This window comes from Hyperolius riggenbachi, chromosome 3, assembly GCF_040937935.1.
Source record: "Hyperolius riggenbachi isolate aHypRig1 chromosome 3, aHypRig1.pri, whole genome shotgun sequence".
NCBI classification, from domain to species: domain Eukaryota; kingdom Metazoa; phylum Chordata; class Amphibia; order Anura; family Hyperoliidae; genus Hyperolius; species Hyperolius riggenbachi.
Genome location: NC_090648.1, coordinates 354614456 through 354639085, shown reverse-complemented (window position 1 = coordinate 354639085; position 24630 = coordinate 354614456). Strand labels below are relative to the sequence as shown.

Sequence of the window (24630 nt, the reverse complement as noted above, 5' to 3'; positions counted from 1 at the left end):
TTCCCAGCATAAAGGTGGCCATACATCTAGCGATGATGGGTAGATTTGACCAAGAAACAGATCTCTTTCTGATCAAATCTGATCGTAGAGAGATCTATCAGCTGCCCATACACCCCAGGCTGATTCCCGTACTATTTCAGCATGAAATCTTGCAGGAATAGGCCTGGTGACGCCACCTCATCGCTCCCCCGCGCTGTCCCCCTTAGTATAAAATGTGCCCCCCAGTACCTGTGTGTGAATACTTTACCTGTCTTTTGGCTCCGTCCTCTTCCTCACACACACACGCCCTCGTGGTAGCCGGTGTAACGTGTGCACGTGTGTGGGAGGAAGAGGACAGAACCAGTGGTGGAAACCAACAGGTAAAGTATTCATGCACTGGGGGGCACATTTTACACTATGCAGAGCTTGTCCCAATATCACATGCAGTTACCGCCGCACACCTGTTTGAGCATGTTGGCCCGACATCTTGCAGCATGTCTGATCGATACATGCGACCAATATCAGCCCAAAATTGGTTGCATTGTCAATCAGGCTTGCTTTTGGCGTCACCACTTTTCATCTGATTAGATTATAATCACCGAATCGAATGGTCGATCGGCCGCCAAGTCACCTGATGTAAGGCCACCTTACGTCTTCATCTTCTGACAGAAACAGGCCTTTTTTTGACATAACCTGATCAGTATGGCCAGGTGTTGGGTCATACTTGACCTGAACCTATAGAGTAGTTCCATTTTAAACAAAGAGAGTTTGACACATGTTCACAGCCACACTTTGTCAAGGAGAGATGGCTTTATCATGAAATGATTGTTGGATTAGTGGGCTTTATACATGATGCTGTCATGGGATGATAAGTATTGATTATTTTGCTACTAAAACAATATTATTGAAACATGTTTAGTTGATGACCTCTGATTGAATTGTCTTCATCTCCACATCTAGGATGGAATTTTATGGTCATGTTCCATAAAGGGCTCAGAATGTAAAACTAAAGAATGCTGGAATGCAAAGGAACCTATTGAAAGTATCAGTTTTTCCCCAGATTATAGGCTACTTTCCATTGCAACATGCAAGGTACCAGTATGACAGACAGAGGCCATATGCACGGTAATGTAATTTTTCCCTGTGAACTTTGTAACTTTGCTCCTCCTGTACAGACTGGTAATAAGAACAGAGTTGTTGGAAACCATGGTCCAACTTGAATGTGCAACGGCGGGCTAGCATAGTGTGTCCCAGATGTAACAATATTTACGTCTTTGTTCAAGTGAGACCACTCTTATCATCAGAGATAGATATTGTCCGTAAATGTGCTGAAGAACATGACTACTTCAGTGACTGAACAGTGCTGTGCGATTTCTTCCTTTTGTACATCACTACTTAGCGACTATGGTTATGGACCCACTCACTTATGCACTGTGTAGGTTAGTATTCTCCAACCTCTTTACCCCTTCCCCTGCCTGTTCCATTAGAAGTTTCATTCTGAGCTCCTAAGAATGTATGGGAGATGTATCGTTCCTGCATTTCTAGCTGCCGTGGCTATCCTAGCTTCCCTAGCAACCATACAAATCACATTTGAAAGGAGAATCTCCATAGGCCATTCTTCAGAAGGAACTATGGTGACTTATTGCATGGTCCACACACTAATCAATGCCAGCTTAACTTAAATCAATCAAAGATAACTGCCCAAAGAAACATGCGTGATTGGAAGGTCTAATGCATATGAAATTGTGCTCCTGGCATGGTTTGGTTTCATTTTCCATTCCTGCACAACTTATTACCAGTTTATACCTAAACAGGTCAAACCTAGTAATTTTCAGTCTGTTGGCAGTCCCGCTGTGACGTAGAGTAGGCCTTCTGGCCAGAGGCTATAGCTGTTGACTGTACCTGATTTTTAGATGCATTCTCAGGGTTTAGAGATTTGTTTCTGGAGGCATCTCTGTTCTTAGTCAGTGTCATCATGGCTTTACTAGATATATGTATACACCACTCATTCACGAACTAAGAAACCTTTACCATAAATTCAATGCTATGTGCAGCTGCAGTTTACAGTAGTTCATACAATCGAACAGGTGGGATTGACAAATAGTATAAAGGCACATATCCTAAATAAAATTCTTAGCATTAGAACTGCTTGAAGACACAGAAATCACATTTATTTACTTTATCTGCTCTGTAAAAGTACAGCTTTGAATCCTATATTTTCTCTTTTAGGGTTCTTTGCATATATATAACCACAAACAACATCAAGACCCATTCCAGTTACTTAATGCATACAATGAGGACTTAATAGGTGTTGATTTCTTGACCAGTGGAAACAAGTACTGTTTGGTAAGTATTCTATTCTTTTCTATAACAATATTAATTTAACTGGATGTAAGTACAGTAATGCTGGGCATACACGGCTCAATTCTCCTGCTCGATCGATTCCCTGCTCGATTCCGCAGGCAATTCTCTTATCTTCCACTCGTTTTTCTTATCTTTTTGCATTGTCTTCAATGCAGAATCGATCCGGTGAAACGAACGGGCGGGAGATCGGACATGTCGGAAATTATCTATTGAGCCATCTAAATGGCTCAGAATCGAGGTGTGTATTCCCAGCATAAAAGGCTTATTTCTTGGACTCAAAGCGCTACTACTGTGGAAGTACTTTTTACCTGGAGGTCTGGTTACCTTTTAGAGGCCTCTGCCGTCAGTTCTCGCACAAGGTTACGGATTTTCATTATTTCTTGGACTGGCCATACACCACAGTCTTGCCTGTAAAATCCTGTTTTACCACATCATTGTAGTATATTGAGGTATAATAATAATAATAACAATAATAATAATAATAATCCTAACATTTGTATAACATTTTTCTCCTGTTGGACTCAAAGTGCTCAAGAACTGCAGCCATTAGGGTGCGCTCAAGGGGCCACCCTGCAGTGTTAGGAAGTCTTCCCCAAGGACATATAGTAGAATGCAGGAAATTATTCAGGAGACCCAATCTTATGGTGATTTTCCTAAATTCAGCATCAGAAACACTTCCTATACCTATATATTTTCATATATTGGTATGTAGCTCCCTCCTCCCAGTTATGCTTAGCATAGACTGTTTGGCTATGCGGAATTCTCCTCCCAGAGCATTTTGGGAGACCAGGTTTATTTTGTACTGGCTTTGGAACTCTCAGTAAGCAAATATTTTTCAGAGATGCGCCTGAAAGCACTAAACATGTCACCACCTGTGATAAATTTCAGAATGTAAATCGGGGAGAGGAAAGATTTTACAATGGCAAACACTAACTTAATAATTTATAAATGAATACTGTAAAAAATAAGCAGATTGATTTATTATGTTTTTTTCACTTCAGTTCCTCTTTAAGTATACAAAGATTTGAAATATTATTTTCAATGTCATCTATGGCGTTTTATGGGCGTATGCACAAAGGTATATGTTTAGATGCTCACAGGCATACACAATCCTCAGAACGCTCACACACATTGACAGTCAGACATGAATCCAATTGGAGGACCATGGCTGAGCACATACTACGCTGTTACCTGTGATTACTAATAGTTGTTTCAGGACACAAATATCTACTATGGGTCTGTCACGTTGTGTGCACTATGATTTTTATCATCAATGCATAATGTGTAAAGGAATTTACAGTAGCCCTCCCAACTCCCAACTTTTATAATTTAAAATTTTTTATGTCTGGTACACACCATGCAATTTCCCATCAGATAGACTGGTGGAAATGATAATTATCAACAGGTCCGATCTGATTTCTGATCATTTTACTGGTCGATTTTCCGATCATCTATACAAAATAGATCAGAAAAATGATCAGATATCCGACCGGACCGGTTGGAAATAATTGATCCGACCCATCTATCTGACGGAAAATGCTATGGTGTGTACCAGGCATGAGAAACGTGAGAATTTGATATTTGTAGCAAGTGGATACTGTTGACCACAGAAAAGAGCAGGCTCTGCCTGGGAAGGATTGTTATCCAGGCCCAGGGCACTCGCACAGCAGGAAAGGAAATCCCAGGATCCAAACTTCCTAGAGGACTCAAATCAGGAAGCTTATTTCATACACATACAGCAGTACAACTTGCATTGGTTACTTAAAGGCCATCTGTAATGTTTATTAGATCCATTGTATTATGCTGGGCATACACGGCTCGATTTTGCCGCTCGATTGATTCTCCGCTCGATTCCGCAGGCGATTCTTTTATCTTCAGCTCGTTTTTCTTATCTTTTTGCATTGTCCTCAATGCGGAATTGAGGGGCGAAACGATCAGGCGGGAGATTGGACGTGTCGGAAACTGCGATGGAATCAGGTGAGTTGTTGCACAGACACGCCACACTGATCTGCAGGCCTGCAATACAATGAACAGCGGCTTAAAGGCAGGGGAAGCAGAAGCAGAAAGGGAATGAGGATTTGCTTAATAATTACAGCTGGGGCCCATGTGGCAGAGCCACTGTTTGGGCCCCAGACCCACATGCCAAGCTGGCAAGGGGGAGTAGGGTTTGAGGGGGATGAAGTTTAGCCCCCCCCCCCCACCTCAATTAGCTAAATATGGTGGGAATGTTTTTTACTTTGGTTTTTTTTTTGGGGGGGGGGGGATGCTGAAGGGACCCAAAGATTTCTGATTTGATCAGTGGTCACTGTGTTCTTTGAGTCCAGTCGTTGCACACTGTAGGGCCCTAGCCATTGTTGCATTCTATCCAAATAGTGACATGGATGTGATAAGCAGAAGCCATGACCAAGTTCCACTGAAATAAATAGGGAGTTGTATACACGATTGGTGCATTGCTCGGCCTGGATGGGCATTCATGCACACTATTTATAAAATAAATAGTATAATGCGGACATGCAGTTTGACACCTAGTGTAAAAAAAAAAAATACTTTGCACAAGTGTAGATGGAAATATAATATTCACAGTCTGTGCAAAATGAGCCACAGTACAGCTTCCTACCAAGCCTCATTTACTCCTTGACCACTCACATATTTATTTCACATAAGGAGTTAAAGCATACCTAACGTGACATGTGACCTCATGAGATAAATATAAGTACATACAGTATAGTATTAGCCCTACCAAGAAATTGTCTGTCCTTATCTATGACATCTACAGAATGGGTGACTTGGTGAACTTGGGAATTTTTTTTTTTACTGGCAGTTAGTTGTAGGGGGAAGACTTGACACCAGCCACTAGAGATTCAGGGTCCCAGGCTAAAAACCTGGCATACTGTAAGGCCTGGCAGATATCTCGCCTCGTTCAACCTCTATAACCCAATCTAACACCTTTACCTCCACCTTTAGACAAGCCCCCACTTTAACAGGAGACAAGTGGTTTCTACCTGACTTTGGTTGCCCCCAGGACTTGCAAGGTATAGAGACTGAGGCCGGGAAGGTTGGAGTACCACCAAGACTCACTAGGTTGTGATACAGGCAAATATTGTAGTCAAAACAGTCCAGGGTCATTCACAGTAATCAGATGGCAGACAATCAGAGGATAATGCAATATCGTAGTCAACAAGCCAGAGGTCATATACAAACAGACAACCAGGTACAAGGAATGATCCAATAGAGTGGTCAAACTGCAAAGATCGGTGCAGGCAGCAATCAGAAGGATAGTCAGGTATACAGGCAAGGTAATAGACAAGAGACACAGAGATTACACCCAGCAGCACTAATGCTGGGTACACACGTTATGTTTTTTTGTGCGATAGATGGATCAGATAGATAAAATCCGTCATCTCTGATATTGCTCCCGATCGTTTCCGCGCTCTATTTCTCGCGGTTCTATTTCTAGCGGTGAATGGAAAAGATAAGAAAAACGAATGAAGATACGAGAATCGAGCACGAAATTGAGTGTGAAATCGTTCCGAAAAAACGATTGGGTGGCTAAAACGCATGAAAAAACGTATTGTATGTACCCAGCATAACAGGTCTGACAGTCTGGTTTTTAAACTGACATCAGTCAATGAGAAGGAGCCACCCACTGTCAACCCAATAGTGATTGACTCTCAAACTATGAGTCAATCACTTCCTGGTTTAGCGATGGCGCCGGAAAGTGTATGCCAATTGTCTTAATAATGATAATAATCCTAACATTTTTTATAGCGCTGTTCTCCTGACAGACTCAAAGTGCTCAAGAGCTTCAGCTACTGGGACACGCTCAAGAGGCCACCCTGCAGTGTTAGGGACTAGTCTTGCCTTGAACTCCTTACTGAATACTAGGTACTGACCCTAGCCAGGATCCAAATTCTGGTCTCCCATGTCAAAGGCGATGCCCTTAACCAGTACACTATCTAGCCACTACACGCTCACATCCCTTGGTAACATAGAAGGAGACCCGTCCGCGCGAGCTCATGGGACTTTCAGAAATACCATCCACAGGCCGTGAGTTGCTCGATCGTCCATGCCGATTCCCGGAAGCATCTGACTCACCTCTGGAACCAGGATGAGGTGAGATCGTGACACACCCCAGACCAAAAGGTCTTAGAAACCCAATGTGGTGACATGTATTGTGTGATCACTGGAACAATATGTAGGATGACTCCACAGCACAATGCCATCAGCAGGTGATCAAGGGAACTGCAAGCATAATGAAGACGACTGATTAGCAATAGAAAAATGCTTTTTACTGTACAGACGGTCCCCTACTTACAAACAGGTTACATTCCGGGAAATTGTTTGTAAGTTGATTTTGTTTGTAATGGGAGTTATGTGTTACTGTATATATAGAGAAATACGGATAAATGATTTACTTCTGGACAACTCTGGATTTGGACGTATAGTATAAATTGATGTTGGGTTGTTTTAAACATGCCTTTTTTTAATATTTAAAGTTTTTATTAGAACAGGTTCAGTCAATATACATATGACAAACATTGTATGAGTATGAAAGTCACATAACCATACAGGCAATTCAGATAAGATATCCATCGTTATCCAACATCTGCTAATATCATGTGGACCTAATATTCCAACAATTTTCATATTAACTTTTACTGTGCCTGTGTGTATAATTATAAAACCAAACTTTTCTCAGTAGAACCTCATTAAGCATAATATCACCCTATTGAAAGGAGAGGGTGTCAATTAAGGCACTCCCCGCCTAACCCCGTAGATGAAGAGAGATAGAGAGAATAAGAAAAAAGGAAAGAGACTAAAAGAAAAACTAAGGAAAAGTCAGCCATGAGGCAAAGGACCAACTATTACATGATATCATAGAGCTTATATTTAGAAAGATATATTACCCCAAACCCTGGAGAAAATGTGCATCTTATCCTGGAGTTTAGCCGTCAGATATTCCAAATTATAAACATATTTTAATCTAACCTGGAGTTCTGCTATTGTAGGAGGGTGAACATCCTTTCAGTGCCTGGAAATCAGGCAACGAGCTGCTGATAGAAAATGATTTGTTAACCTGGATGAAGAGCTTTTGAGTTTAGGTAGGGGTTTGGCAAGCAGACAGATCCATGGATCAAGAGGAACCTCTATATCAGTATGTTTTTTATGAATGTTATAACCTCCGACCAAAAAGATTGGATTTTAGGACAGTCCCACATGATATGATGTAAAGAACCAGTATCTCCACAGTTCCTCCAGCATGCCGAAGATATTGAGGGGAGCCATTTATTGAGACATACCGGAGTTTTATACCACAACATCATAATTTTGTAAATGTTCTCCTTAGTTTGGACGCAGATGGATGATTTGGCTGCATTCTGCCATATCTTCGACCAGATGTCTGGTGTGGTTGCGGTATGGAAAGCTTGGTCCCAATATTGCATATATTTATGTTGGATCTCAGGGTAGAATCTCTTAGGGTCATTAAGCCACGTATACAGCATAGAAATTAAGCCTTTTTGCTTGGGGCCTCCCTCCCAGATAGACTCTAAATCCATTTTTTTGGGGAATTCCAGAGTGGTGGATATTGTACTTGTAAAGTGGCGAATTTGAAGATACTGTAGAAAGTAAGCGTCTGATAAGTTCAATCTCTCTTTTAATACGTCAAATGAATATAACTTTCCAGTGAAAGGGTCCAGTAGATCTCTGATACATTGGATGTGTTTAAGCTTCCATATCGAGTTCTCTGCTGCATTTAAACCTGGGGGAAAGTTAGGGATACCGAATACAGGAATATAACTAGAATTTTTGGAAAATAATGTTAATCGTTTCCCTAGAGAAGACCATAGGCGAACATTAGATGATATTGAAGAGTATATCTGGTAAGCTGGAAATTTGTTGCCCAACAAACCCCAAAGTAATGCACTGGGATGATGTGGTTTAAGAGCGTGAAACTCCATTTGGGCCCACCTAGCGTGTGGGCCTCATTCCCACCATGCAACCATTTGTCTAACCTGTCCGGCAATATAGTAATTGTATAAATTTGGGACTGACAATCCCCCAGCATTTTTTTTTGAGAGTAAGAATAGATCTTGCAATGCGGGGGCTCTGCAGTGCCAAATGAATCTGAACAGTGATTTTTGCAGATGAAGCAAAAAAGATTTAGAAATCCAAAAAGGTATTGCTGAAAAAACATATAGTAATTTGGGAAGGGAGTTCATCTTAAAAGCAGCCATACGGCCAAACCAAGAGATATGATAGTCTTCCCATTTACGTAAATCAGAGATTACCTTATTAATTATGGGTGTGACATTACATCTAATAAGACTAGAGGTATATGTGGTGATTTGAATACCTAAATACTTTAGGCTGGTGTCTTGCCATTTATATGAGAAATTGGACTTTAAGGTGTTCATTGTTTGTACAGGTAAATGAAAAGATAGTATTTCGGATTTGCTAGCATTTATTTTATAATTGGACAGTAAGCCGTATCTGGAGAGCTCTGCATGCAACACTGGGAGGGAGATGATAGGGTTTGTTAAAGACAGTAGGACGTCGTCCGCGTATAACGATATTTTAAAGGTAGACTTTCCTATTGTAATGCCGGTAATATCAGGGTTGTCTCTTATCCTCGCGGCCAACGGCTCTATGGATAAAGCAAAGAGCAGAGGGGACAACCCTGTCTAGTCCCGTTAGATATTGTAAAATAATCGTTGGGGTCGGTGTAGGGTATCTTAAGAGCTACACTTGGCTTTGAATACAATTTATGAATGGCATTTAGAAAGATGCCCCCTATCCCCATTTTATCCAAAGTTTGGAACAGAAAGTCCCAACTAAGCCGATCGAAAGCTTTTTCTGCGTCCAATCCCAGAAAAACTGATGATAATTTATGGAAGTTAATATGATCCACCAAGTTTATTGCCCTACGGATGTTATCCCCTGCGTATCTACCCGTTATGAATCCCACTTGGTCGGCGTTAACTAAAAATGGCATCATAGGAGAGAGTCTGTTTGCTAAAATTTTTGAGAAGATTTTCAGGTCGGCGTTTAGGAGTGAAATCGGCCTGTAATTGGACATTTCCAGTGGGTCCCTGCCTGGCTTGGGTATAAGGACCATGTGTGATTGTGTCATAGTTGAAGGGATAGATTCTGCTCCCATGAAGCCATTAAAAAGGGTGGTTAATTTAGGGGTGAGGATAGACTTAAACTTTTTATAATAGGCCACTGAAAAGCCGTCTGGCCCAGGTGCCTTATGTGGCTTTAAATTTTTAAGAACCTCAAAAACCTCCTCACTGTCTATGTCCCTATTAAGGATTTCTAATTAAGCAGGTGTGATACTGGATAGCCTACAAGAGCCTAAATACTTAGAAATATCATTTAATACTGGTTTCTGTTGTCTGGTAGAGTCCATTATGTTGTAGATAGATTTAAAATAATCTTTAAATAAAGAGGATATTATTCGCAGATCATAGTGGGTGGAGCCTCTTTTATCTTTTAATGCGAAAACTGCATTTCTGGATTTTATGTCCCTCAGTTTTTTAGCAAGAATGGTATGTGCTCTATTGCCTTTTTCATAAAAAAGCTGTTTAGTAAACAAAAGTGCTTTTTCTACTCTAGCATATTGTAGATCGGATAATTCTTTACGTTTAGATTCTAATTGGGCATAAATTATATTATTTCGTGATTTTTTATGGCTTTCCTCTAATTCTAGAATGTTATCAAGTAAGCTAGTGATTTTTCTTTAGTGTTCCTTCTTTCTAGCACTAGTGATGCCTATTAATTTCCCTCTAATGCAAGATTTATGGGCCTCCCAGACTGTAGAAAATTGAGAAACAGATCCCTCATTGGTTTCAAAATAAAATTTAAGGCTTTCCTCAATACTGAGTACTGTTTCTTCATCAGTCAAGATGCTGTCATTCATTCTCCAGACTGAAGGTATTTGGGGGCTTCGTGCTAAATTAAGGAGCAACTCTACTGGGGCGTGATCGGACCACGTTATTGGGCCTATTGTAGATGAGATTAATGTTGAAAGCAAGTGTGGGGATATGAGAAAATAGTCAAGTCTAGAGTATGTGGAAGCAGTATGTGAGAAGAAGGTGAAATCTAATTCTGTTGCATGCAGAACACTCCAGGCGTCCAGATATCCAAAATGTTTAAGTAATAGCCTGAATTGGCGTGAGGTCTTACAAATTGTAGGGAATGAGAGTGGCTGGAGTTCAGATTTTCTATCTCTTATAGGTGAAATTATTAAATTAAAACCCCCTCCTAAAATTACATTAGGGCATCCCAATTTCTTAATTTTTAAAAGTATTTTTTCTATAAATTGCAATTGGTGGTCGTTAGGGGCGTAGATGGAGGCTAAAACTAAATGGATTTAAACATGCTTTTAATTTGTTTTAAACTACTTACAACAGCTTATACAATACCGTAACATGTAAAAGCAAAAATAAGTAAAACGAAAAAAACCCGTGCTGTGTATATTTTGTACATGGAGCCACTTTCTTTGAATGTATGAAAATGCGTAACTTAGAGGACTGACTGTACGTTGTGAACGGTCAAGAGAGAAGAGGTGTATCCTATATTTCAGAGATGGGAAAAAAAAATCTGTTCTTATGAGTTTGTTAAGCACTGTTCACAGTGATCAGTTGCGTTGCAGAATAATTCAACATGTCAACTCACTGCCCATACAAATCCATGGGGCTGTTCACAGTATTGCGTTGTAACTGATCGCATTATTCTAACTCGCTGCATGCAGCATTTTGTGTTAAAGTCTACCGTATATCCAGTCTCCATTGTAGTTCACACACATTAAAATGCATTATAATGTGTACGTTATGCAACTGACCACTGTCAACCTAGCCTTTCTGAAATGTTTAGTTTATATTTCCACCCTAAAAATGTCACCTTTTATTTTCTAAAAAAGAGCGTTGATAGGTCTGGAGGTATCCAGATATGGTCAGTGGAGGATGGAGCCAGTATTTGCAGTTTGACTCTCGACACCCAGGTAACAACTGATGCAAAACATGTAAATATAAATGTGTTGTTGGCATTATTCTCTCATTTTATATCATGATCATATTTCTGTACACAGCACAACACAACTTGTTATTAGTAGGCTTTATTTATAGTGGTCCTGTTTCTCCTAGGTAACCTGCCTGGCGTGCTGCCCATCTTCCAATTACGCAGCCATAGGAAGCAGCTCTGGGCACATCTATTTTATTGATGCTAGGGAAGTAAAGTCGCCTAGAATAGTTCAGAGAAAAAGACTTTATCATGTTCCGGTTGTACACTTGCAGTAAGTAACCTTTCATATGACTTTCAAAGGAAACTGTAATCTGCATATACATCATGTATAAGCTCAAGAAATATTTAGCATTGTTTATGCTGGTTTTTCTTCTTCCATTTGCCCCTTCTATGGCAAGCATCTCTTTCACACCTTTATGCCCACTGTGTCAGAGAGTGGGGTATGACCCTTGCAATGGGAGGTCATTGCAGGTTTGTGGTAGTTACTAATATGCTTGATTTGGCACTGTGTGATTTGAGGTGAGGAGATGAAATGCCTGCCCGGTTTTCTTCAAACTCTCTGGAGATGAATATTTTGCACTGGTGACAAGCAATAGGGTTTGGAAAACGTATACTTAAAAGTTACAACACAGCTCCACTTAGTAAAGCATTTGTCCAGAAATTACATATAACAGTCATAAAATATGACTAAACACTAGAGAAACGTCAAAAAGCACATGAAAATTGACTAATAACGAGGCACCCATAGGGTTAGAGTACTCATTATGTTATAGCTTTTAACAAAACATTTTGACTGGTTAGCACATCATCTATTCATGCCGCCCACATTGTTGACTAATCGCCAATATAGCCGTAATTCACATTACATATGGCAGGACCACCCGTGCCCAAATTTCCAGCACCATTTTTGCCTGACTCGCTTTCAAGAGCCTTATACCTAATTATCGTAACAACTTTGACAGTTGTGCCTGTTTTAAGATAAACAATGTCAAGACAGTCCTGCTGGATTTGGGCTGTTCCCTACAAACTCATGAGCTGATTAATCATACATATAACCTCTATTAGTTTCCTAATTCCTAATTCTTTACATACCAAACCTGCATTCATAGCTTCATTGACAGTCAAAGAATTGGTGTCTAGGAACTGGAAGAGTCTATTTCCCCCAGCTTTGATGATTGGCTAACAAGAAGGAAATTATTTTTGGAATGCAAACTATTGGCGGGGAGGGGGGATTCTAGTAACACAATTACTTTATGAGCTTTGGAAGACAGGAGAGGAAGGAAATTAAATTGAGAGAGAGCGTCTGGTGTGTATGGGAGTGGGGTGTACCTGTGTGGGTGTGTATGTGAGGGTGGCCCATTTTCTGTTTTTTGAGTGAGTGTGGCCCCTTTTCAGTTTTTTTTTTTATGCATTAGTGTTATTCATTTTGTCACTAGGATGTAGGGGTTGGACAGGTGGAGTTTTCTCTGTTGGGCCATGCCATTGTTGGCAGCTAAGGTGGCAGGTGTCCTCAAGAAGTTAACAGACAGAGTGCAGTACCAAGGGAAAGGCAGCAGCATAGACCAATGTAGTACGGTTTGGGGGAACAAGGTAATAAACTAAGTGATGTAGTTTGGGGGGGAGGGGGTGGAGGAGGGTGGAAGGGGAAACAGTTATCATATAGCCACCAGGGCAGTGTCATTAGGAATGGCCAAACATATGGGGCAATTCTGCATGAAGACTAACGCAATTACAATCCCAGAATTCAGAAGTAGCCCAGGCCATAAATCAGGAGTTATTTATAGAACTGTCATTTTTCAAGAAGATTTCTAATAAGATTGACTTTTATTTATGAATTTACATTTAAATAATTTCTTTTTCCAGAAGTGTGACAAGGCTATTGTTGAAAGCTTTGCATTCTGAATTTAGGTTCGGTATCAGGAGTGCAACTAAAATGAATAATGCACATAGATCACATCAACATGATCAACATTCATGTTTATTCAAGTGGGGCTATAGGCACGTGAAGAAACACATAGACTCTACTGTTTCATCTCTTTTTTTTCTCTAGTTTTGATCAAAAAGGCAATTTCCTACTGACAGGGTCTACTGATGGACACATATTTATAGTAGATGCAAGACCATCCTGTTCCTTTCAAGTTCTTGGATATACAGGTAATGTGTCTGATTAAATTGTCTGTGGTAACAACAACAAAGTTCTGTTAAACCCATGATCAATGCAAAGTCAGTAACGCTTCTCACACTTTTGTAAATATGTTATTGTATCTTTTCATGGGACAATACTGAAGATATGACACTTTAATTCAATGAAATGTAGTCAGTGTACAGCTTGTATAACAGTGTGAATTTGCTGTGCTATCACAATAACTCCACACACAGCCATTAATGTCTAAACTGCTGGCAACAAAAGTGAGTACACTGCTGTGATCTGCTGAAAATATTGCACTGTTTGATCTGCCCACCACTTTATAAAGCCCAGGAATATCTCCAACTAAATAGTGGCATACCCTGTAGGGTAACAGTGATGTCTGTTTCAAACACCTGTTCATGACTTCACTCTGGAAGAACTCGAGAAAATAACTAACTTCTGCGAGTAGAGCTCCTGATGATTATCGACCTGTAGTTTTCCACCTTACAATATCAGATTACAAAGCCCGTAACCACCTTTATTAATGTCACATTATAAAAATGGCAATCAGACTTTGAAAGTGAAGAGCAAAGCAATAATCATCTTTTTCAAGTCATTTTTTTTTTAAATTGGGCCTCCTGGGGCTTCCTTAAGCCCCCTTGAGGCCGCTCAGTCCCTCTATGTCTTCCTGAGTGGCTCCTGTCCCCCACAATATGGCCCAAAAGCCTGGCCGAGTTGCGCTTCTTCACACATGCCCAGCCAGGGGCGCTCCCCCATCGCATTCTAAACCTGCGCAAGTGCAAAATGCTCCCAGCCTTAGGAACACTATGGGGAGCACACCTGGCCAGGCCGCACGTGCGCGAGGGGAACAGGAGACAGCGAGGGATTGGGCAGTCTCAACGGTTCTTAAAGGGAAGGTCCAAGCAATTTAAAATAAAAAATCCACTTACCTGGGGCTTCCTCCAGCCCCTGCATCCGTCCTGTGCCGTTGCCGCAGCTCCGGTGACTCCCGGTCTCCTCTCGTCGAGATGCCGACCTTGCCAGGTCGGCTTCCTGGTCGGTTTCTTCTGTGCTCCAGCATGCGGCTCACTGGTCGCGCTGACGTCATCCAGACTGTACAGCGCAGGCGCAGAACTACTGCTCCTGTGCAGTACAGTTGGGATGATGTCAGTGCGACTCTGAGACTGAGCTGCTCACGAAGGTGCAGTGGGCAACTTGCGGCGGAGGGGACCCGGGGCCATCAGCGATGTGCGGGGCTGCGGCGAGGGCACAGGGCAGCTGGCAGGGGCTGGACGAAGCCCCAGTTAAGTGGATTTTTTTTATTTTTAAATCGCTTGGATGTATCCTTTAAAGAAGCCCCAGGTAAGTATAGAACCTGAGATGGATTTCATCTCAGATCAACTTTATAGAACACCGACCCAAGACAAACCTACCGAAGGTATGCACAGAGGAATGCTCAATCCTCATACCTCTGTGCATTGTTCATTCCTCTCCTTGTTCCCCCTGGTCCCCATAATCACTCCTTGAAAATTGTGACTTTTGGCTAAAGTCATATTTTCAGACAGGAATAGGCAGGCTTGGTGTGATGTTCCCTCCTGTCACTCTCCTATTCCTGGCTGACTGCTGCCTTAAAGGGAACCTGAAGCGAGAGGTATATGGAGGCTGCCATATGTATTTCCTTTCAAGCAATACCAGTTTCCTGGCTGCCCTGCTGATCTTCTGCCTCTAATACTTTTAGCCATAGACCCTGAACAAGCATGCAGCAGATCAGGTGTGTCTGACCTTTTTGTGAAATCTGAGCAGATTAGCTGCTGCTTGTTTCTGGTGTTCTTCAGACACTACTGCAGCCAAATAGATCAGCATGGCTGCCAGGAAAATGGTATTGTTTAAAAGGAAATAAGTATGGCAGCCTCCAAATACTTCTCACTTCAGGTTCACTTGAAGGGGGAGTGACTGGGGTGGAGAAGAAGAGGTAATTGGAGGGTGATAGGAAGGAACATTGCAGCAAGCCTGCCTCTTCCTGTCTGGAGATTAGCCAAAATTCCCATTTTGCAAGGAGTGATTACATGGACCAAGGGGCAATGAGAAGAAAGAACGAACAATGCAAAGAGGTCAGTGGATCCAGCATGAACATTCTGTATCTCTGTGCAGAGATGGATTAAAGCGGACCTGAATTCAGAACTTCCTTTCTGCTCTAAAAGATAAGCAACATCATAATAACCTGTAAAGATAAACATTTCTTTGTTACAGCCGATACTAATCCTAAAATAAATATAGTAGTAGTTTCTACTTCCTGCTTTCATGGAAGCAGCCATATTGTTAACATCTGTCAGCTGACACGGGAGAGATCAAATGACAAATTGTGATTAAGCACAGATGAAGTGGAATTAGACAGACCAAACTCTCTAAACACATACAAGGTGATTTCTCTAGGTTTTCCTTCTGACTTTTGCAAGAGTTCAGGCCCGTTTTAAGATGAGGGCCCTAGGCAAGGTAGTAGATCTGGGGGCCCCTTGTGGTCCTTTGGTAAACTGAAGTGAAGAGAGGTCAAAGAAGGTGGCAGGTGGGCCCCTTGATACCCATTAGGCCCCAAGCACCTGCCTAGGTTGCATGCTCTGCCTTTGTGCTTACCTTAGGTAGGTTTGTCTCAGGTCAGGAATCCTTTAAAGTCTGTGTTTTCTCAAACGTAAAAAAAATAACTGCAGAAAGTTAAGTTCGATTCCTCAGAGGTCTCATAATTATTAAAAATGTATGGCCAGTTGCTATCTGTTTCTGTTATTCATTTTTGGTCAGCTGCTCCCACTTAACAGCCTTGCTTTTGGTGTATATGCAGAGCTTCTGTTTGGGTTCAATGTGCGTTTGCAGTTTGTGGGGGGGCTCAGCGCACCTCTGATTGGAGGCCATTCGGAGGCGGCCTGGTGATGCGCTGATCCACCTTTTGTGCAATTTTCAATTTTCGATTTTACTTGGTTGGCCGCACCCAGGCTATGCATATACATAGGTTAGGATTTACTTAGTGTTAGGTCCCCTCCCATCAAGGATGACTTCTCTGCAGTGGGAGGGACGAGTACTTAACAAGTTGCATGCAAGCTGTTACAGGAAACTAACATCCTTCAGTGGTAGACAGGTCATGTGTATGCTAGGTGTGTATTATATCCCACACTCTCTTGCAGGTAGGCACTTATCTGTTTTTAAGTAGCGCTGTTCATTTCCTTGCAGTTGCTATCTGTGGCGTTACCTTCCATGTAGCTCTATTAATTAGTTGATCAACTGATGCTTTATTTAAACTCAGAGCAGAAGCTGTTCTTATAGGAGGGTGTCTGATATGTGATAATTTGAACTGCATTCATTTCTGTTCAGTTTTATTACCATTTACATAACACAGCCATCTCTTGTTGGAACCTCCAATCAGTGGCAATAAGGGTTGCAGAGGTTTCAACCGCATCTGGGCCCTTGGGCCAGAGAGGTCCCGTAGGGGCCTCCCTCAACTGCAGTATTAGCTCTTTATTGGTCCTGTGCTTATAATAATGACTTCTATAAATGCTTTGAATGGTAGTAATCATTAACAAGCTGTTCCTCAGCTCCTTCTTGCACCTCTGATACTGTGGTTGTCCTTGGCAGGTTTTAGTAGGCAGTATTAATTGTTATATATAGAGTGCTTGGGGGGCCCAAAGTAAAACTTGCACTGGGGCCCAGAGCTCCTTAGATACGCCAGTGCCTCCAATATAAATTAAGTATGAGTTATCCCGAGTTTAGGACCTCATTTAGACAGACAATTTTTAAGACTGAAAACTGCAGAAATGTTGTGCCCTCTGAACCAGCCAGCGTATGAACCTTCAGGTACATACACATGTACATAGCCGGGGGAAACACAGCATAGAGATGGAAAATGAATGCTACTTCATTGTGGCAAATCACCCTCAACCACGTGTGTACATGTGAGCTGTGTCCTGTCATGCATTGAGTTTCTGCAGTGAATTCTGGAGTTCGCTGTAGTGGTCCCGTTATGAGACCAGCTGAGCACTTTCTGATGTGTGGCAATGATCCAGCTTCTGCAGTGTGTGTGTTTGACCTCTGTCACTGACAAGAGAGATGCCAGCGATCAGAGGACCATATGGAAATATCTATCGTAGTAAAAATATACATTCTTGTGTTTTCCTGTAATAAAAAAAACAACTTGGTTTTGTCACAGTGGTTGGTGGCAATATTCTTTCCTTGTCATCACTAAGTTCGGCGGATGGACAATACATTAAGACTTTGGCACTGGTTCGCCCGGTGGGAGAGAAGGAAGAAGAGGAGGGAAGCACTCAGCTGGAGCTGTTTTCCTTGGCTCTACAAATCTTAGCAAGTAAGTGCCAGACACTTTTCTTTGTTGTCCTCTAATTGCGGTTTTCCATGACTTGTTTTTAGGGGAGGACTGGGACCATTTGACTTGGGGAGGGGGCTGGAGAACACAACAAAGTGGTCCTTGGAGGAGGGTGATGAGGAAAGAGGAGAGCTGGAAAAAGTGGTTGATGCTACATGCCAAATACTCCTCGGCCTTTTCTCTGCCTTTGACACTGTTCATCATGCTCTGCTTTTCCAGACTCTCTTGTCAATGGGAATCAATGGCCTAGCACATTCCTGGATCCATTCTTACCTGTCTGGATTTTCCTTCACTGTCTCCTATTCCAATACTAACTCCTTTTTAGTTTCGCTGTCTGTTGATGTACCACAATGCTGCATCCTTGGACCTCTTCTTTTCTCCATTTACACTCATGGCCTGGTGTGATTAATAAGCTCTTTTGCTTTTCATTATTATCTCTATGCCGATGACACCCAAAATCTATTTCTCAATCCCTGACTTCTCTACACTATTATCTCAAATCCCTGACTGTCTATCTGCTGTCTATACATTTATCCCATCTCACTTCCTTTAACTGAACATGGACAAAATGGAGATTGTGATATTTCCACCTTCACTCTCTGCACCCTCACCCATAGGGACTATCCATGTAGAAAATCACTCAATAACCTCAACTCCTAAAGCTCCCTGTCTGGGGGTATCTCTGGGCTCTGCACTCTCATTTGGACCACATCTTGACATTAACCTTCTGCTACTTCCATCTCAAAAACATTTCCAAAATGTGTCCCTTTCTTTCACAAGAGGCTTCTAAAATGTTTGTACATGCTCCAATCATATCCCGTCTTGACAAGTGTAACACCCTACTCTGCAGTCTAAAAAAAAAAAAAAAAAAACAGGCTGGCACCTCTCCAGTCCCTACTGAACTCTGCTGCCTGCCTCACCCACTGCTCCTCCCGCTCATCTGATGCAGCCCCTCTCTGCCAATCTCTCCATGGGCTACCTGTTACCCAAAGGATCCAGTTTACACTCCTCATCCTATCATACAGAGCTCTACATAAGTTGTCACCTCCTTACATTTCCTCAATAATCTCCAGATACCATCCCACCAAGAACCTTCGCTCCTCCCAGGAGACCCTCTTGTCCTCTAGCTTAGTCACCTCCTTTCACTCCCGCATCCAGGACTTCTTGCGAGCATCACCTCTCCTTTGGAATGCTCTCTCACAGCCTGTCCATCATGCTCCGAGCCTGGAAACCTTCAAACGTTATCTTAAAACACACCTATTCAATCCTATACATTGCTATAGGTAGCATTGGAGGTTGATTGCCTCACCTGCTAATCCCAGTATCTTTTTCCCTAATGTATCCAACCCACTACCCTCTAGATTGTAAGCTTGCAAGGGCAGGGACCATCTCCTAGTCTGATTCTGATGTAATTTATCATATGAAAATGCACCAGTATTGGTACTGTCTCAAACCACACATCAACAATGTATGTATTTGTATTGCTGTATGTCCTAATTGTATATGTAAAAATGACATGCAACCTCATGTGAGCATGAGATAGTTCCTGACAAGAAACAAAAGGGCTCCAGCAGTAATAGCTGAGGCCGATTGGGTCCGCTGTACATCGCAGGCACCTTGCAATGAAGCGGACATGATCAGGCTCGGCTATTTCTGCTGGAGCCCATCGGAAAGCCGCTACTGCACCTGTGCCGGAGCCGGGAAGGTAAATATTGCAGGCGCCGTTGCACCTGCATCACAGCAGACCATCTTGTCGGCTGATTTTTCGGGGGCTGCCAGTGCTGGATCCCAGAGGCTCAGGAAGATGTGGGAAGCCTCATTAGGATCCAGAGGCTACCCCCTCCCGAGGTAAGTACCCACCAGGAGCTGTTTTTTTTTGCTATAGTTACTCTTTAACAGAGCAAGAAATTGATGAATACTAACTTTTTCCATGTCTTGTTTCCTGTGCTGTGTACTAATAGAGCCCTCTGAATACACTGATCAACGCGGCATGCTTAAAGATAGCATGATTCAGAAACATCAATGCAATGTGGATCAGCCCCTGTATTCTGCAGTTCTGGGAAGTAGTGGTGACTCAATTTATGGATACTGCAGTGACTCCCCTTTTATTGTGAAGTTTGTGCTATCAAAGGTAAACCTTTATTTGTAAGTGTTTATTTCTAATGCCATAAAGAAACACATGCTGCATATAGTTATGTCCATGGTGCTGACAGCAATCTTCACTTATACAGAGATGCCAGATCTTAATAATTCAATACATGCATCGCCTAAGCATATACTATTCATATCTTTTTTAACCATTCTTGTAGTATTTATTTCATGATTTTCTAACAAAAAACCCACATGTACAGGGATTGATGAGCAATACGAAGCAGTGCTGAACTAGTCAGCACAACCTTGTTACATACTTTTACATTTCACATTTAGGGCCTGTTTCCACTACACGCAGATTGGATGCAGAAAAACTGACTCCAATGAATGCCTATGGGCCTTTTTCCACTAAACGCGATTTTTCTGATTTTTCTGATGCAGATTTTCCCATAGGCATTCATTGGAGTCAGTTTTTCTGCATCCATTCTGCATTCAATCTGCATCCAATCTGCATGCAGTGGAAACAGGCCCTTAAGTGGGCTTTCAAATTACCATTTGCTTGAGGCTAGGAATACACTAGGCACAAATGTTAGCGTTTTTGCGTTTTTGCGTTTAATGAAAGTTTATGGGCCTCATGTAAAAATGCATATATGTGTTTTTCAAAATGCACAGTTTGCTGAATAGTTTTGAAAAACCCATGTAAATGAAAGTATCTCAATGGAGACACAGACATGGTTTTTTTTTTAATATGATACTGTATTTCTCACCATTAACGGGAAACTATTAAAAAACACAAACATACCAAAAACGCATGAAAAATGTATGTGATTTTCTATAGGATGCATCTGAGGATCCAGCCACAGTTCTACCTGCAGAGAATAAGGTGAGGGCCAGTCAGCTGGGACCTGGCTCTCTGCATTTGTCCCCTCATCGTAAGTGGCTGGCTGTATCTGCAGCTGACGGTACACTGTATATCCAGGACTCTTTACATTTGGTAAGCAAAGATATTATACCTTTATCTAGTCATTAGTGTTTGTAAGCACATAAGTACCAGACAGCTAATGTATGTGAGAGTTTCAAATAAGACTTGCACGTTGAATGTTTTTTTTCCGTCTGGAGTGGAATGTTGTGCTGTAATGACCCCATCGCTATGCAGCCACTCTGTACCCGGCTTTCTTCTTTCTGGCTCCCAAATGGCTCGACAGAAATTGTTATCGTCCTATCGATCACTCTCTAGCATGTTTTCTATGTAATGGTATATGAGTCTGGTATAAGAGTCTAAGATAGCAGTGTAATATATAAAAAAACGTTAGGATAAGCGATGAGGGGATTTGAATCAAACGACCCAAAAAGTTTTATAAACGTATCAAAAATGTATTATTACTCAAACAAAAATACAAACTAAACATCTAATTAAAAAGAGTAAGCAGGTGGCCACCCCACTCTCTCCTGACACCGTCAAGCACACACCCACACATACACAATCTCTATCTAATAATTAATGCAAACTCCTGGAAATGATGGTAAATGCCCTGAGTGTTAATCACCCACGTAAAGTGACGTCACAATGGTTTGGGATGATGAGGCTCTCAAAGCACAGTTCAGTACAGAAATGCAAAGGACAGGCAAGCCATGCAGGCAAAGTTCAGCGGATTGGATGGCGATTGGAATTGAAGACAAGCCAAGCAAGCAAAAAATAGACTTCAGCATAAGCAGCATCCAAGAGCACATGAACAAAAGTACACAGTTCCAAATGCAGCATGAGCGGCAGCCAAAAGCACCTTGTATTATGAGTCAATCCCCAGTAAGGAACAGTCACTGATTTAAATAGCAAACATGGATGCAATAAGGGCAGTTCATAGCCAGCATCTGATAGAAACAGCAAAAGCCGCAATTGCTATTGCAAATATGCTATACAGCCCCGTTGATCTTACCCTTCAGGGACTCATGTGCAGACAGTAGATAACTCATACGTGACACCGGAGAGAGGAGGCTGCTGTGCTGTGAATGTATATATTACCCGTCCTGCGTTCATAGAAATGCATAGAATCCAGCCATACGTGGCTACCGTCCAGATGATCAAGCAAGGAGGTTATCCCAGAGCAGGCAGAGTTCCATCCTGGATCGGTGGATCATGCATAAAGCTCTGATTGCGATCGCTCTGAATCGCGGTAGTGTCCAGTGATTTTTACCGCACTACATTTGTGATTTGTAGTGTGAATGGGCCCTAAGGCTTTGTTCACATCTAAAATTGCAATCGCTGAGGCCACTTTTTCAGATTTTGTGATTTTTTTCCCCCCTTCCGGTCTTACCTGCGCTTTGATTTTTTATAAAGCGCTTTTCTCAGCGCTTTTGCAGAGCAGTTCTGTTTTTTCACTTACTGACGCAAGTCAGAAAGAGAACTCTTTGACTTGGAAAATAATAAATACAATGGGCTCGATTCACAAAGCGGTGCTAACCCAGTTAGAGACTTTAGGCGTGATAACCATTGCACCATGCTGGTGAAAAGCCAGTTTAGGAGTGATAAGTTTAGCCGTGATAAGTTTAGGTGTGATAAGTTTAGGCGTGATACGTTTAGATAAGTGTAGATTGCGCGCAAAGTCCCGCACGCAAAGCAGCGCCATTAAACTCTATGCGAAGTGCACCAGACTTTGCTAGCGCAAAACTTTTGATCAGCTGTGCACTGCGGTGCTAACGCAGTTGGTGCTTAAACTTATCATGCCTAAACTTATCACACCTAAACTGATCATGCCTAAACTTATCACACCTAAACTTATCATGTCTAAACTGAGTTTAGGCGTGATAAAGGGCTTTTCACCAGGGTGCTAACTGTTAGCACTGCTTTGTGAATCAGGCCCAATGTATTTATTCTTAACAGCGCTGGGGAAATCCCTATACAAAGCGCTTTTTTAAGCGTTTTGCGATTTCCCTATACCTTCCATTGAGGTAAATCGCCCCAAAAATTGTACAGGCAGCGCTTTGGTGAGCGGATTGGAATCAAACCACTCAGATGTGAACACTCTCATAGGGAATCAGTGCACAACGCTTTCAGGGCGATTTTGAAAAAAAAAGGCTTAAAAAAGCTGAAAACGCACTAGGGGCTTGATTCACAAAGCGGTGCTAACTGTTAGCACGCCTGTGAAAACCCCTTAGCACGTCTAAACTAGCTTTTCGCGCACAAAACTTTATGCGCATAAAACTTTACGCGCGCACTGCACAGAGCGCAGGGCGCTCCGCGCGAAGTGCCCATTAAAGCCTATGGGACTTAGCGCGCGCATAGAACTTTGCGCGCGTAAAACTTTGTGCGCAAAACTTTGCACGCAATCTGATTGAGAAATCCGGTGCTAACATACTTAGCACCCTGGTTAGCACGTCTAAAGACTTTAGACGTGCTAAGTAGGTTAGCACTGTTTTGTGAATCAAGCCCTAGGTGTGAACAAGCCATTAGGCATCTGCAGACTTTTCAATTTTTGTTGAATTTCATTCACCACCATTAAATTTGTCTATCTGCAGACAAGATGTCTGCACCACTGTAAATTGAGTACTGTGAATCTGGATGGCTGATAACATAAAACCTACAAACAACAGAAATATCTGCATCATTGGAAAGAGATGTAAATACTGCCCTATAGTATGCTCTAACTTTAATGTCTATTGCTTTTTAGGCAACGATTGCTCAGGCAAGCTGCCATTCCTACCATACAGGGGGTGTGGGTACAATGGCCTTTTCTTTGGATGGGCACACACTGATTACTGCAGGGATGGAGGATGGAGCAATTGTGTGTCTTGGATGGAAGTGAGTACTGGAGCCTATTGATGCATTTCAAATAATGTGATTCATTTTTTAAGTTAGATTGAATTACATAAAAAAATAGCTACGGCTACCAGTCTGGCCCTCATTGAAAAAAAGCGAATAAATTATAGATTGGACATAAGTCATGTCAGCATTGCTATAACAAACTGGTAATACCAAAGACTCCAGAACCAATCCAAATTAGTGTTGTGGGAGGAGCCAACGTTTAGTTTTTTTTGTAATCTACTTCTGAACCTCACAGTGAGTGTAGGGTAGTATGAACTTGACAGGACAGTGAATGCTTGTTCTCTACTGGAGTGAGCGAGGGACTAGCCCACATAGGCAAGTGGTTGGTTACAACATACCTACGTATGAAGGTATGTAACTTGTAAGGATGCGACCCCCCGGATTTGGAATGATCGCACAGCACGCAACAATTAACTCTGCTTAATTTAATGTTCTCACATGACATGTTGCAGCTCAACACAATAGCACACTTGCTGGCTGTGAGCCTGTGACAAACAAACTGCTCACCCTCAGCCACTCCATTCCAGTCAGGACAGCAGTGCCACCTCCTCCCTTCTGCTGTACAAGTTAAATGAAACACTGCTGCTCTCCTGCCTCCCCCCTCCTCAATCACTGTCAGACTCCTCACACAGCACAACAAGCTGCTTTTTCCCAGTGATGAACTCTTCACCTCGCTCTCCTCTCACTTTTCCTCCTACTCTGACTGCATGCTGTTAGTGTAAACACACAGTACTAACATGCTGCCCCTGTAATATTTGCCGCCTGATGCAAATGTTTCACCTTGCTTCATGAGAGAAACAGCCCTGACTGGGATATATAATGAACGACCCTTACTATATTGGACATCCATTATATATT

At 42.0% G+C, this 24630-nt stretch overlaps 1 protein-coding gene across 3 annotated transcripts in view; it reads left to right on the top strand.

The window, feature by feature from the left end:
- Positions 1-24630, top strand: part of CFAP43 (cilia and flagella associated protein 43) — a 139783-nt gene that overhangs the window by 60479 nt on the left and 54674 nt on the right. For all 3 annotated transcript variants that reach the window (XM_068277106.1, XM_068277107.1, XM_068277105.1), the window contains exons 8-16: positions 940-1071; positions 2209-2325; positions 11267-11347; positions 11490-11638; positions 13418-13521; positions 17688-17843; positions 19823-19992; positions 20791-20946; positions 23618-23748. In XM_068277106.1, the coding sequence (XP_068133207.1) occupies positions 940-1071; positions 2209-2325; positions 11267-11347; positions 11490-11638; positions 13418-13521; positions 17688-17843; positions 19823-19992; positions 20791-20946; positions 23618-23748 (1196 nt within the window). The remainder of the gene's footprint in view (positions 1-939; positions 1072-2208; positions 2326-11266; positions 11348-11489; positions 11639-13417; positions 13522-17687; positions 17844-19822; positions 19993-20790; positions 20947-23617; positions 23749-24630) is intronic.